Source organism: Pollicipes pollicipes, unplaced genomic scaffold (genome assembly GCF_011947565.3).
Source record: "Pollicipes pollicipes isolate AB1234 unplaced genomic scaffold, Ppol_2.1 Scaffold_1600;HRSCAF=1878_pilon_pilon_pilon, whole genome shotgun sequence".
Lineage (NCBI taxonomy): Eukaryota > Metazoa > Arthropoda > Thecostraca > Pollicipedomorpha > Pollicipedidae > Pollicipes > Pollicipes pollicipes.
Window position 1 is genome coordinate 3,978,486 of NW_023595962.1, and position 11,609 is coordinate 3,990,094.

The 11,609-nt window shown below is 52.3% G+C and overlaps 1 protein-coding gene across 2 annotated transcripts in view; it reads left to right on the forward strand.

The window, feature by feature from the left end:
- LOC119094136 (betaine--homocysteine S-methyltransferase 1) overlaps positions 1-7,093 on the forward strand; it is a 12,191-nt gene extending 5,098 nt beyond the window's left edge. For both annotated transcript variants that reach the window (XM_037217214.1, XM_037217222.1), the window contains exons 3-9: positions 868-997; positions 1,290-1,425; positions 2,110-2,269; positions 3,655-3,814; positions 4,434-4,601; positions 5,108-5,222; positions 5,896-7,093. In XM_037217214.1, coding sequence (XP_037073109.1) covers positions 868-997; positions 1,290-1,425; positions 2,110-2,269; positions 3,655-3,814; positions 4,434-4,601; positions 5,108-5,222; positions 5,896-6,115 — 1,089 coding nt within the window. In that variant the 3' untranslated portion in view covers positions 6,116-7,093. The remainder of the gene's footprint in view (positions 1-867; positions 998-1,289; positions 1,426-2,109; positions 2,270-3,654; positions 3,815-4,433; positions 4,602-5,107; positions 5,223-5,895) is intronic.
- Positions 7,094-11,609: the final 4,516 nt, after the last annotated feature.

Here is an 11,609-nt window from a genome sequence, read left to right on the forward strand (position 1 = left end):
GGTGAATGCTGCGCAGTCTGCTGAGAGGGGGGAAGGGGGGGGACAGCTTCTGTTCGACCACCGGTCCAGATGACCTTGATCGCCAGAAGGCGAGAAGGGCGTTACGCAGACCCATCCGGGTCTGGAATTCGTCCGTATCGACATCCGTTCACGAGTCTAGACACAACCACAAACTGGTGGGATCTAAAATCTCTACAATCTAAATCTAAAAGTGTGGTAGATGTGCCGTTAATAGCAGCGCTGACATATGGCTCAAATGCTGCTAGCATAACCATGCCGTCTTGGAATCTCACGGAGGTGCAGACAGATCATTGGTGAATGGGCTGAGTCAGTCAGTCGGCAAGATAAATAAATTGATTATTCCTGCCGGCAGAGCTCTTTTAAAGATTTTGAAATGAGGTTTCACGGTGGTCACTGAGCTGGTGATGATATCGATCATGCCAAGCGTATCACAAATTGTATGTCAGCTATGCCTAGACTTTTTTGTTGCTCTAGTTTGATCGAACAAAAAGTGTTTGCTCTCAGTTCATTTATACCTACGTATAATATATGTCCTCTGATATACACATTACAGCCACAGGGCCATGGGCAGGTGGATCACCTGAGATAACGGCCGTCAAAGCAGGGACTATCAAACCCCTGGTGGCCTCCCCAAACCCGCACGAAATTTAGAAGCACTGTCGCTGGTCGTCATTGGTGAAAGGGTCTATTATCCCGTTGCTAGTTGGTGATAGTCTCTGATGTCTCACTGCCCATTGGTCAAGAAGTTTGTTGTCATGAGACTGATTGGTGGGCGATATTTTTGGAGGGGTTGCCTGAGTTATGATTGACAGCAGTCTGCGTTATCTCAGTCCTGATTGGCTGCAGGGTCTGCTGGAGCGTCTCCGAGACGGTGTGGTGATCGGAGACGGCGGCATGATCTGTGAGATGGAGAAGCGGTGTTATGTGCAAACCGGTTACTGGACACCAGAAGTCTGCGTGATGTACCCGGAGGCAGGTAAGAGATGGCAGTGCGGTGCTGAGAGGGAGAGAGAGAGAGAGAGAGAGAGAGAGAGAGAGAGAGAGAGAGAGAGAGAGAGAGGAGAGAGAGAGGAGAGAGAGAGAGAGAAGAGAGAGAGAGAGAGTGAGAGAAGAGCAGAAAGAGAGGAGCATAACGGGTGTGTGATCGGAGAAGAAGACGGGCAACGTAGAGCGCCTCAGCGTGTTTCGCCAGACTAGCGCCTGGTACTGCCGCTCGCACTTCAGCAGTGTACTGCCAAGTACGTGACCGTCGCACTGGGCCGTTGCAGTGAAGGGGCTGCACCGGGAGTTCGCTCGTGCGGGCTGCGACGTGCTGCAGGCGCTCAACTTCTTCGCCAATGAGAGCCTCATGAAAGAACTGGGGGTGACGCAGACGGTCCAGGAGGTGAACAGAGCCGCCGTGCGGTAAGAACACACACTAACGCTACCAGAAGTGGCCACAGTGGCGCCCCCGTCGGGATGTGGTTTGTCTTGTTATCCGTGGAACCGGTGTTTGGCTAGAATTGGGCACCGTGATACCGTTATGTTCACAGGGTAATGAGTCTCGTGGTTATGGGGCCGCCCTCTAGAAAGTTACTCGAAACACTACGGTAATTTGGCAACCTCATGCAGGCTGTCCGTTAAGCAGAGGGAGGGCGGGGACTGTTGGTGACTGCCTGAAACCTAGCACCAGGCTGTGCCAGATGGTGACTGACGAGAGGGTGGTGATCTGACCCGACACCAGGCTAGGTCAGACAGTGGTTGATGACAGAGTGGTGACAAAGTGGAAACATGACACCACGTTGGTGAGACAGTGGCTGATGAGAGAGTGATGACATGGGCTGCCCCCAGGCTGTGCCGGGAGGTGGCTGAGGAGCGGGACGATGACCTAACCTGCCCCCAGGCTGTGCCGGGGGGTGGCTGAGGAGCGGGATGATGACCAAACCTGCCCCCAGGCTGTGCCGGGAGGTGGCTGAGGAGCGGGATGATGACCTAACCTGCCCCCAGGCTGTGCCGGGAGGTGCCTGAGGACAGTGTGATGACCTGACCTTTCCTCAGGCTGTGCCAAGAGGTGGCTGATGAGAGAGTGATGACCTGACCTGCCCCCAGGCTGTGCCGAGAGGTGGCTGAGGAGCGGGGTCAGCTCATCACGGCTTCTCTGACGGCCACGCCCGTCTTCGAGAGCGGATCGAAGGATGAGGTGATGGCCGCGTACAGAAGCCAGCTCAAGATGATCACCGAGGAGGGCGTCGACTTCATCATGTGCGAGGTGATAACAATTGGCGCTGTCGTGGGTGCGACACTTTAATGACGTCACGAGGACTCCGCTTCATCGGAGTGACGTCACTATGAGCCAGCTCCATTGGTGTTAAGGAATCTGACCGGACTGAGACCGGAAGCGTCTTACAAATCTTTTGTTAGAGAAGAGGCGCCGATTTTATGCTTCCATTTTCTCACGGTAGGTGAGATGGTGATAACAGCGCATGTTACCGTGCGAGACTGTAACGCCCCACCTTCTGATCGGCGTTCTTCTCCTCACTGTTTTCCACTAAAAATGTACCTGAGAAGGTTGCCTATATTCGGCCACGAGATAGTCCGACTCGCTCGCGTTGTGATGCTATGCAGAGTCGCGACCCCGGTTGAGGTCAGACCTCGTCTGACCTCGTCTGACCCTACGCAGCATGCGTCCGTCTACATACACCGCGAGGGCCTCAGGGCGTTGGCGGGGGCTTCCAAACTCGAGGGAGAGGGCGGGTGGCTTCCAAACTCGAGGGAGATGGCGGGTGGCTTCCAAACTCGAGGGAGAGGGCGCTCCAGAACATTCTACGGCGCGCAATTCTAGTGCGTACGTGATCGCATAGCGAAGCGGCAGAAAGGCATTATGCAACAGCGAATAACACATACCAACTGCGGAGGAACAAAAGCCCAGCGAATAATGAGCTCAGAAAAAGATTCTCGGCCTCAAGGATTAATTACGAAGCAAACAAGTCGTTGCAGTACTCAAGCATCCCTGCGTTCTTTGTTAGCGTCCCTCGTTACAGGGCGTCCTTTGGCCGTCCATGTGATTTAAATCAAGACAAAAATCAATGTCATTTTATAAGACGTTAATCGATGCAAGTCAAACACGAAAATCACCACAGATGCTGCTAAAAGAGTACCGTCATGTTCGATTAGCCAGCAGGGCAGTTTCACAGAATCCACGTTTCATTATCTGCTTGGCGTCTCCGTGGTAGTGTCTTCGGTGACCGTGGCGCTACGGCGCCGTTCCAGTGGCTGTTTGACATCCGTAAGATGGAGTGTCGTCGGTGACCGTGGCGCTGCGGCGCCGTTCCAGTGGCTGTTTGACATCCGTGAGATGGAGTGTCGTCGGTGACCGTGGCGCTGCGGCGCCGTTCCAGTGGCTGTTTGACATCCGTGAGATGGAGTGTCGTCGGTGACCGTGGCGCTGCGGCGCCGTTCCAGTGGCTGTTTGACATCCGCGAGATGGAGTGTCGTCGGTGACCGTGGCGCTGCGCCGCCGTTCCAGTGGCTGTTTGACATCCGTGAGATGGAGTGTCGTCGGTGACCGTGGCGCTGTGCGGCCGTTCCAGTGGCTGTTTGACATCCGCGAGATGGAGTGTCGTCGGTGACCGGGGCGCTGCGCCGCCGTTCCAGTGGCTGTTTGACATCCGTGAGATGGAGTGCGCGATAGCGGCGGCCCGCGAGACCGGCCTGCCGGTGGTGGCCTGCATGACGATCGGCACGCGTGGCGACGTTCAGGGCGTCACTCCAGAAGAGTGCGCCCTCCGCATGGCCAGGGCCGGCGCGGATGTCGGTAAGTCCCGCGTGGAGCACCAGCGCCGCCAGCGGTTGTGCTAGCGTGAAAAGACCGAGGACTCGCCGGGATTCGAACCCGGGTCCTCCGCATTGGAGGACAAAGTCCTTACCACCTGGCCCATCGCGTTTACTATACCGGAATACCGATGGAGATATTCTATAGGATATATTCGCTACATATATTCTTAGGTATGTATTCGATGCGTCAAGTCTATAGGCATATATTTCTTGCGTATATTATATAGGTATTTATTCGCTGCGTATATTCTATAGGCGTATACCCGATGCGCATATTCTCTAGGTATGTACTCGATGCGTACATTCTACAGGTACGTATTCCATACGTACATTGTGGGTATATATTTGGTGCGTATATTTCATAGATATTCGTTCGCTGCGTACATTCTATAGATATGTATTCGATGCGTATATGCTATAGGTATACACTCGACGTGCTTATTCCATATGTATACATTCGATCCGTGTTTTCGACGTCATATATTTAGTAGGATAGTATAATATATTATATTCTATTTAGTATATGTGATAGATAGTATATGATATTTAGTAGGATATTCAGATATCCGTGACCGTCGTGTCCGTGTTGTGTGTGGCAGTGGGCAGCAACTGCGCGGTGGGTCCTCGCAACACGCTACAGACGCTGCGGAAGATGAGGCTGGCCCTGGAACAGGCCGGACTGAAGCCTTACCTCATCGCCCAGCCGATTGGCCTCAAGACGCCCAAGAACGGGGAGACCATGCTGGAGAGCCCACAATGGCCGCTTGGTAAGGACTCCTGTGGGAAGGCAAATGTACGGCATATCAATTCGATGTGAATTCAGGACACATTCATGTCAAAGTGCGTGCCGATGCGTGATGGTTGAAACTTTCCGAGCTGAGGGCTTGCAGGGTTTCTCAAACAAAATGCTCACTCTCTGCAACTCTTGCATATTCAGGTAGTTATAAGTGCACACTGTACTCGCTGGGTTCCCCTATCACCTTGATGCCTTGAAATCTATGTTATGTATTTCATACGCATTTAAAGAAATCCTAAAGCTCTTATATGCAGCCTGGCGTAGAAAATGATCACTTCAGTTGTTTGGCTAATTTGCATACAGTCATTATTGGCGCACATCTGCGTTAGAGATGTTCGTGACGTCACATGTTCGTGTCGTCACGTGTCCTGTCACGCAATCCTCACGTCATGTCTTGAGCTTTCAGCGTAAATTTTACCCGGCGCTGGTTGCGCACGAGGGGTGTTTCTTCGAACGCGTTTGCTGCGCTTCTTTCAGCATGCGAGCCGGTGACCATCTCTCGGTTTGAGGCGCACCTGTTTGCCAGGGAGGCTTACGAGGAAGGCATCAGGTACATCGGCGGCTGCTGTCACATCCGCTCCTACCACACCAGGTATGACACCGCTGCCGGTGATGGTGACGCCTCTCCACTCTGTCACTTTCTTTCCTTCGAAATTGTTATAATGGGATTTCGTTATGATCGGAAACGTTTTGTTCTCCGCTGGAGAATGAAAGCACGTTTAGTTTGTTTATGGGAGGCGGATGCTTAGCACATGCTTACATCTTTTTGCAGACGCTTCTCACGTTTTCTACATTGCAGAAATACCACCTAAAAGGCGGTAAAATCCTCACAACTCTCACCTTAATGAAGGGCCACCTTCCTTTCTTCGTCTGCCTTCTTCCTTCGTTCTTCATTCTTCCTTCTTGCTTCCATTCTCCTTCTTTCTACTCCCCTATGCCTTCTTCCTTCCTTCTTCCGTTTACATTCGTTCTTCCTTCTTACTTTCGTCTTCCTTTTTCCTTCTTCCCTCTTCATTCTTCCCTTCTGCTTCTATTTGCCTTCGTTCTTCCTTCTTCCTTGCACCTTTCTTCCCTCTGCCTTGCCATCTTCCTTCTTCTTCACCACCTTCCCCGTCTGCCTAGTTTGTCGGCGCATTCAAGCGGTTGCTTCCGGCTGCTCGTGTCCCCTCTCCATTGTCCCTGTCGTGCATGACCCACGTTTGCGCCAACACGACCCTCCTGACCTGACCTGACCTGACCTGACCGCCGGCCGTCTGCGCGTGCAGGGCGATGGCGGAGGAGCTGGCGGAGGAGCGGGGCTACCTGCCGGAGGGCGCCTCTCGGCTGGGCTCCTGGGGCGGCGGCCTGGACCGGTTCTCACACCCCAAGGTGCAGACCCGGGTGGGGCGCAGTCACTGGGCGCACACGCAGCCGGACCATGAAGCCATCAGCACTCATTCTCCGGCCGAATACTTCGCCGACTGGCGTCAGGGAACGTCCGCTTGAAGCCAGGCTGGGGTGGACGGGCGTCAGGCGTCTCCAATCTGGGAGGCGCCTGACGTGGTCTCCAAACTTGGAGACCACAGTCTCCAAGTTTTCGCCTGCAAGACCATGGCTGTAACCACTAGGAGGCTGAAGGACACGTCCCAGATTTTTCCACAGATGAGATTTTGTTCGCTCCAATTCTGCCCGTAGAAGAAAGGTTTTATATTTTTAAAGTCGAAAAGACATTTTCTGGTCAGTTTGACCGCTTTGTTCCTGGTTTTTCCCTCAATCTCAAAGACGTGGTTACGCTCACAGCTCATGAAGTCAGCCCATAACAGACAGGTGTAAGATCCACTTGCTGCTTGCGGTCATCAGATTGAAAAGGCCGAGTGAGTCAAGAGGGGCTCGATTTGTGGACGTTCCTTTCGAGAGCTTTTGGGTTAGGTGGAGCAGTTAGGGCAGAGTTGCTGGCCAGCACTGCATAGCAGCGTTTTAGTTGCGGTGATGCTTTTTCTGTCTGAGGAAGTTTTGGGGTAATGTTAGAGCTTGAAACTTTTAGCAGGCAGCGTTTTAAGCCTTTTCCCTAGTTATTTTTTCATCCGGCTACTCGGGTGAAGATTTGAGTTTATACGCGTCTAGTGCTGCCGTATTTCAACGGGAAAAGCTATGGTGATCGCTATTTTGAACACACTTGGAATAAGCACTTTTCCAAAGTGCAGTTATCGAGAAAGTTAGTGGAATCTGCAACATACCCTGCAGTTGCAGGATAAATTCCTTGCAGATACTGCGTAACCAGGGCACAATGAAGAGAAGTGCAATGCTAATACAAGAACTGCTCAATCTACGCCTTGTCATGTGTTTGGTGCTCAGTGAGATGGAAACAATTTAGGGCTAGGATGTCCCCGCTACTGCGTGCGTCATAGTGACACGGCGAAGCTTGGTTTGCGGCGGGGAAGGCGTGTGCGATGACGAGGAAAGGAATAAATGTGGCAACTATGACAAGAATGTGATAATTTTCTTGATCTTAGCAATGAGCATGCAAAGCGCAAGATGCCACAAGGCTGACCGAAATGACGAAGAAATTGCAACACTTGATGCAGCATATGAGAGCACGAACAACAATAACGAGGAACTAGAGCGTCTAACTAGATTATGCACAGAGGTGACTCCATCAGGTGAACGTTTTTTGCAACTGCAAGCGACTGCTGTCGTGCGAATTCGTAAACAACACGATTAGATACCAGGAAACTGCCGTGAATAAGGCCCAGCAAACCGCTATGGGGACGTGTCGCGAACGTTACGAAAGATAATTTCGTTTTATTTGTCATCGCAAGACAGAATGAGTGTGTTTTTCTATTCAGTTGGGTGGGCCAAGCGCCCCCCCCCCACCCCACACACACACTGTGAGAAGAAAGGGGGGGGGGGTGAAATCCGGGGAATCCCGTCTATTGGCTATTTCGGGGATAGCTTGCGTCATTTTTCGCAGCTCGGCCCCAACCCATAGAGGGCAGACACGACGTAAGTTTACAAAATCCACAACCTAGGGTGAGGATAAAGTCCGGTATTTTGATGAGCTCGTTTAGGTACCTGTTGTATGCAGTGTAGTGCAGATATATGCTTAGAAAATCCGTCTGTGACCCCGGCAATTTTTTACTTCGGCGGGTAGAAAAGCGACGTCAAGACATAAAGGGTGCCTTCCTTGCAGCGAAGTACGAGTCAGTTGATTGTCTTTACTGTCTTAGTTGACTTTTCCCATGCCGCGCATGTTCGGTATGAACCATACACAAAAAGCACGACGTTATTCATACCACCTTAGCCATATTACTGAATCAGTTACAGCTGTACAAAACTGGAGTATCGTTAATGTCATAAAACCGAAGCAAGAGTTAAGGAGCTACGCCGAAATTACTCCGGCCAGCCAGTCAGCCAGCAGGCAGTAGCTTCTCTCCACAAATCCAGTCAAAGGTCCTAATTATAGGTCTGGTGACACGAAGCAGTGGGGCATCCTCTCGTATTGTCACCGCAGGCCCCTACTGTGCAAAGTTCGGGCACGACGAACATGTTTTATGTCACTATCACTGGTTCCAAAACGTGCTACGAATACCACGTTGTTTGATGAAGCGGTGTGAGGAGTATGATACGGCGTATGGAGGAGGTCACGTGCAACGGTCATGAGATTCTATATGAATCAGAGACGCGTTTTGTAACGCGGGTCGCGCGAGGCATCCATCATGCATTTGTACCTGATTTCCAGAACCCTTAATGACACATCAGGCTTGCCTCGCGCCGACCCGTTATATATATATATATATATATATATATATATATATATATATATATATATATGCATGTATAAGCAATGATTCATGCGTGCTCACAGTCAGAAGTAAGCATGTTGAAGCAAAAATGAACATTCAAACTGAAGCAGGTGAATACCAAAAATATAGTCAGTATCTATGAAAACCTCCACTGGAAAGAAACCATTTAGAGCTCCCACATTCTGACACTTGATGCATGTTACGAAGCTAAGAGCTGCGTTTAACACAGGAGGATAAGCCGTAAGAGGAGGATGATCCATACCGAAAACAATGTTGGAAAATGACTTGTCTCAAACATCAGGCATCACGAACATTTCACAAGCACCACGATCATCTCGCTATGCAGTATTTCACGTCCAAACACATCATGCACTGTGCTAGGACCGCCTGAAATGCAGGTGCCTAAGCCTTAGTGTCTTGGTGAACCTTGCTGGTCATAAGAACAAAATCTAAGTGGGCATCATTGTTGACCACCTTGGACTTTTTCTGAACGTGCGCAGCTTTAGCAATGTTGCCGAAACCAGGCACTGGGCACATTTGTGTGTGGCACATGGGCACATTTGTGTGTTCAGTCTCGGATGAATATTTAGGATAAGCGACGATTCTCGTATCTTGAAAGGCTGTCGTTGTTTTCAGCAGCTGATAACATTTTCACTTCATGGTTGATAATTATTACACTCTGCCCCAATGTTGACTATTGGTCTACCATGTGTTCCTCGGCTGCGTGAGCGCTCTTCGTAAACGGGCTTCTCCAAGATGTTAATCAAGTCGGTCACAAATTCTATTTTTTTTCTCTCCTACATAGCAATTTCAGGGAACAGGTTGCAAAGGCTCTTATGCTTTGCGTTCTTCTGTGAGCATTTCCTTCCAGCCCACTAACAAATGCGTGGCATGTCTTACTCCCAGCTGAACACGCTGGGGCGTTCAGGGATAAAAGAACTAGCAAGGACTTGCAACTAGTACCACAAGTCAACGCCACCCCAATGCCGTGAGAACCGTTCGGCCGTACGTCGACATTTACCAGTTTGCACAGCTCGTCACCGCTGCGGGAAATTTTCATGAACGCATAATTTATTTCCTTCACCTTTCCACTGTTTCCCAACGAACCTGGCATGCTCCCAAGCCTTTGAAGGCTTTTCAACAGAAGCAGACTTCACAAAACTGCTTAGTAGTGGGATATCGAACAGCTCACGGGAATCTGGCACGGAACGCCCAACGGCAAGCCTGGTAGGCGGGCTTCTCCTGCTGCCGACCATGGCCGCGTGATGTCGCTTCGGTCGGCGCCAACAAGTCAAAGGTGGCGCTGCACGCACACCGATGTCTTCTAGGCCTGCCTCGGCGTAACATAAGGATAACGAATACTCACGATTGGGAAATGCTAAGAGAAATGCTAAATGCACTTAAGTGGTCGGCCCTACCGCGCACATACATGCGCTCTTGCGCCGCTCCGTAGAGATATTCTACAAATTATTATTAAGCACGGTCAGTGTGTTGTCCTGAAATAAGCCGAAGCTAAACACGCATAGGCCAGGGATTTAGGCCCCGTCAGGGGGGAACCCGCAGAGGAGTCAGGAGCCACACCCCTCCCCTTAGCCAAGAGGTTGACACTGCACACTGTGTGATGTTGCCAGAATTGGTGACAATCCGCAGGGGTCAGGTGAAACACATCAGCTACGTGCCTGGCTCCGAGGTCCGAACGACACATTCCAAACAGTGCATGCAGTGTTTAAATATTTGATAGCCGCTAGAAAAGCAAGCAACAGAAACACTGGCGACCAGAAGTGTTGGGCGTCAACACAGCATACGACAGCCTAAGCCACATAGACATGCTCGTTGTTCTTTGAGGGTTCTTGATCTCCTTAAAGCTAGTGAAGCCATCTTGGAATGTCCTTGAACGGCATTGGCTGTTAATACGCGTTCCAATCTAAAGGCACGCAATTCCAGTATGGCTGAAATTCAAAGTACAGCTGGCTTAGTCGCTCAGCCGCTTGCAGGGTGCAGTACAAAGGCCGCGATACAAAGGAAAGCCCCATCACCTGGCCGTCAGCATGCATGCAAAACCCCACATGGACATTCCGCCGACCGCGAGCACGTCCAACAGACAAGCGGAATTCCGCAGAGAGCGCGTCCAACAGACCGGCGGAACTCCGCTACGAGCGCGTCCAGCAGATCGGCGGAACTCCGCTACAAGCACGTCCAACAGACCGGCGGAACTCCGCAGAGAGCACGTCCAACAGACCGGCGGAACTCTGCTACAAGCACGTCCAACAGAACGGCGGAACCCCGCAGCGAGCACGTCCAACAGACCGGCGGAACTCCGCTACAAGCACGTTCAACAGACCGGCGGAGCTCCGCAGCGAGCACGTCCAACAGACCGGCGGAACTCCGCTACGAGCGCGTCCAGCAGATCGGCGGAACTCCGCTACAAGCACGTCCAACAGACCGGCGGAACTCCGCAGAGAGCACGTCCAACAGACCGGCGGAACTCCGCTACAGGCACGTCCAACAGAACGGCGGAACCCCGCAGCGAGCACGTCCAACAGACCGGCGGAACTCCGCTACAAGCACGTTCAACAGACCGGCGGAGCTCCGCAGCGAGCACGTCCAACAGACCGGCGGAACTCCGCTACAAACACGTTCAACAGACCGGCGGAACGCCGCGGCGAGCACGTCCAACAGACCGGCAGAACTCCGCTACAAGCACGTCCAACAGACCGGCGGAACTCCGCTACGAGCACGTCCAACAGACTGCCTGAACTCCGCTACGAGCACGTCCAACAGACCGGCGGAACTCCGCAGCGAGTACGTCCAACAGACCGGCGGAACTCCGCTACGAGTACGCCCAACAGACCGGCGGAATTCCGCAGTGAGCGCGCTGTGTCGCAGACCTACTGCGCTCATATCGCGCGGACGCCGGCCAGCCAAGAGCATGAGGTTTGACCGACAGCCGTCAACTGAACTCGAGCTGACGCAGCCCGCACCTCCCCTCTGACGTGACGTCACCCGTCAGCTCTTGGTCTCGAAAGGCCCTGCGAGCGTGCCCGGCGGCGGTGGCGCCTCGCCCCCTCCCCCTGCCGCCGCGGGGTTGGAGCGGTCACGTGACCGACTGTTGTGTCCTGTTGCCTGGAGGCGGCGCCGGCCGAGGGGTTCGGTGGGCCCGGTCTGGCCCGGCTGTCCCAGTTGGTCGTCGGAGGAGA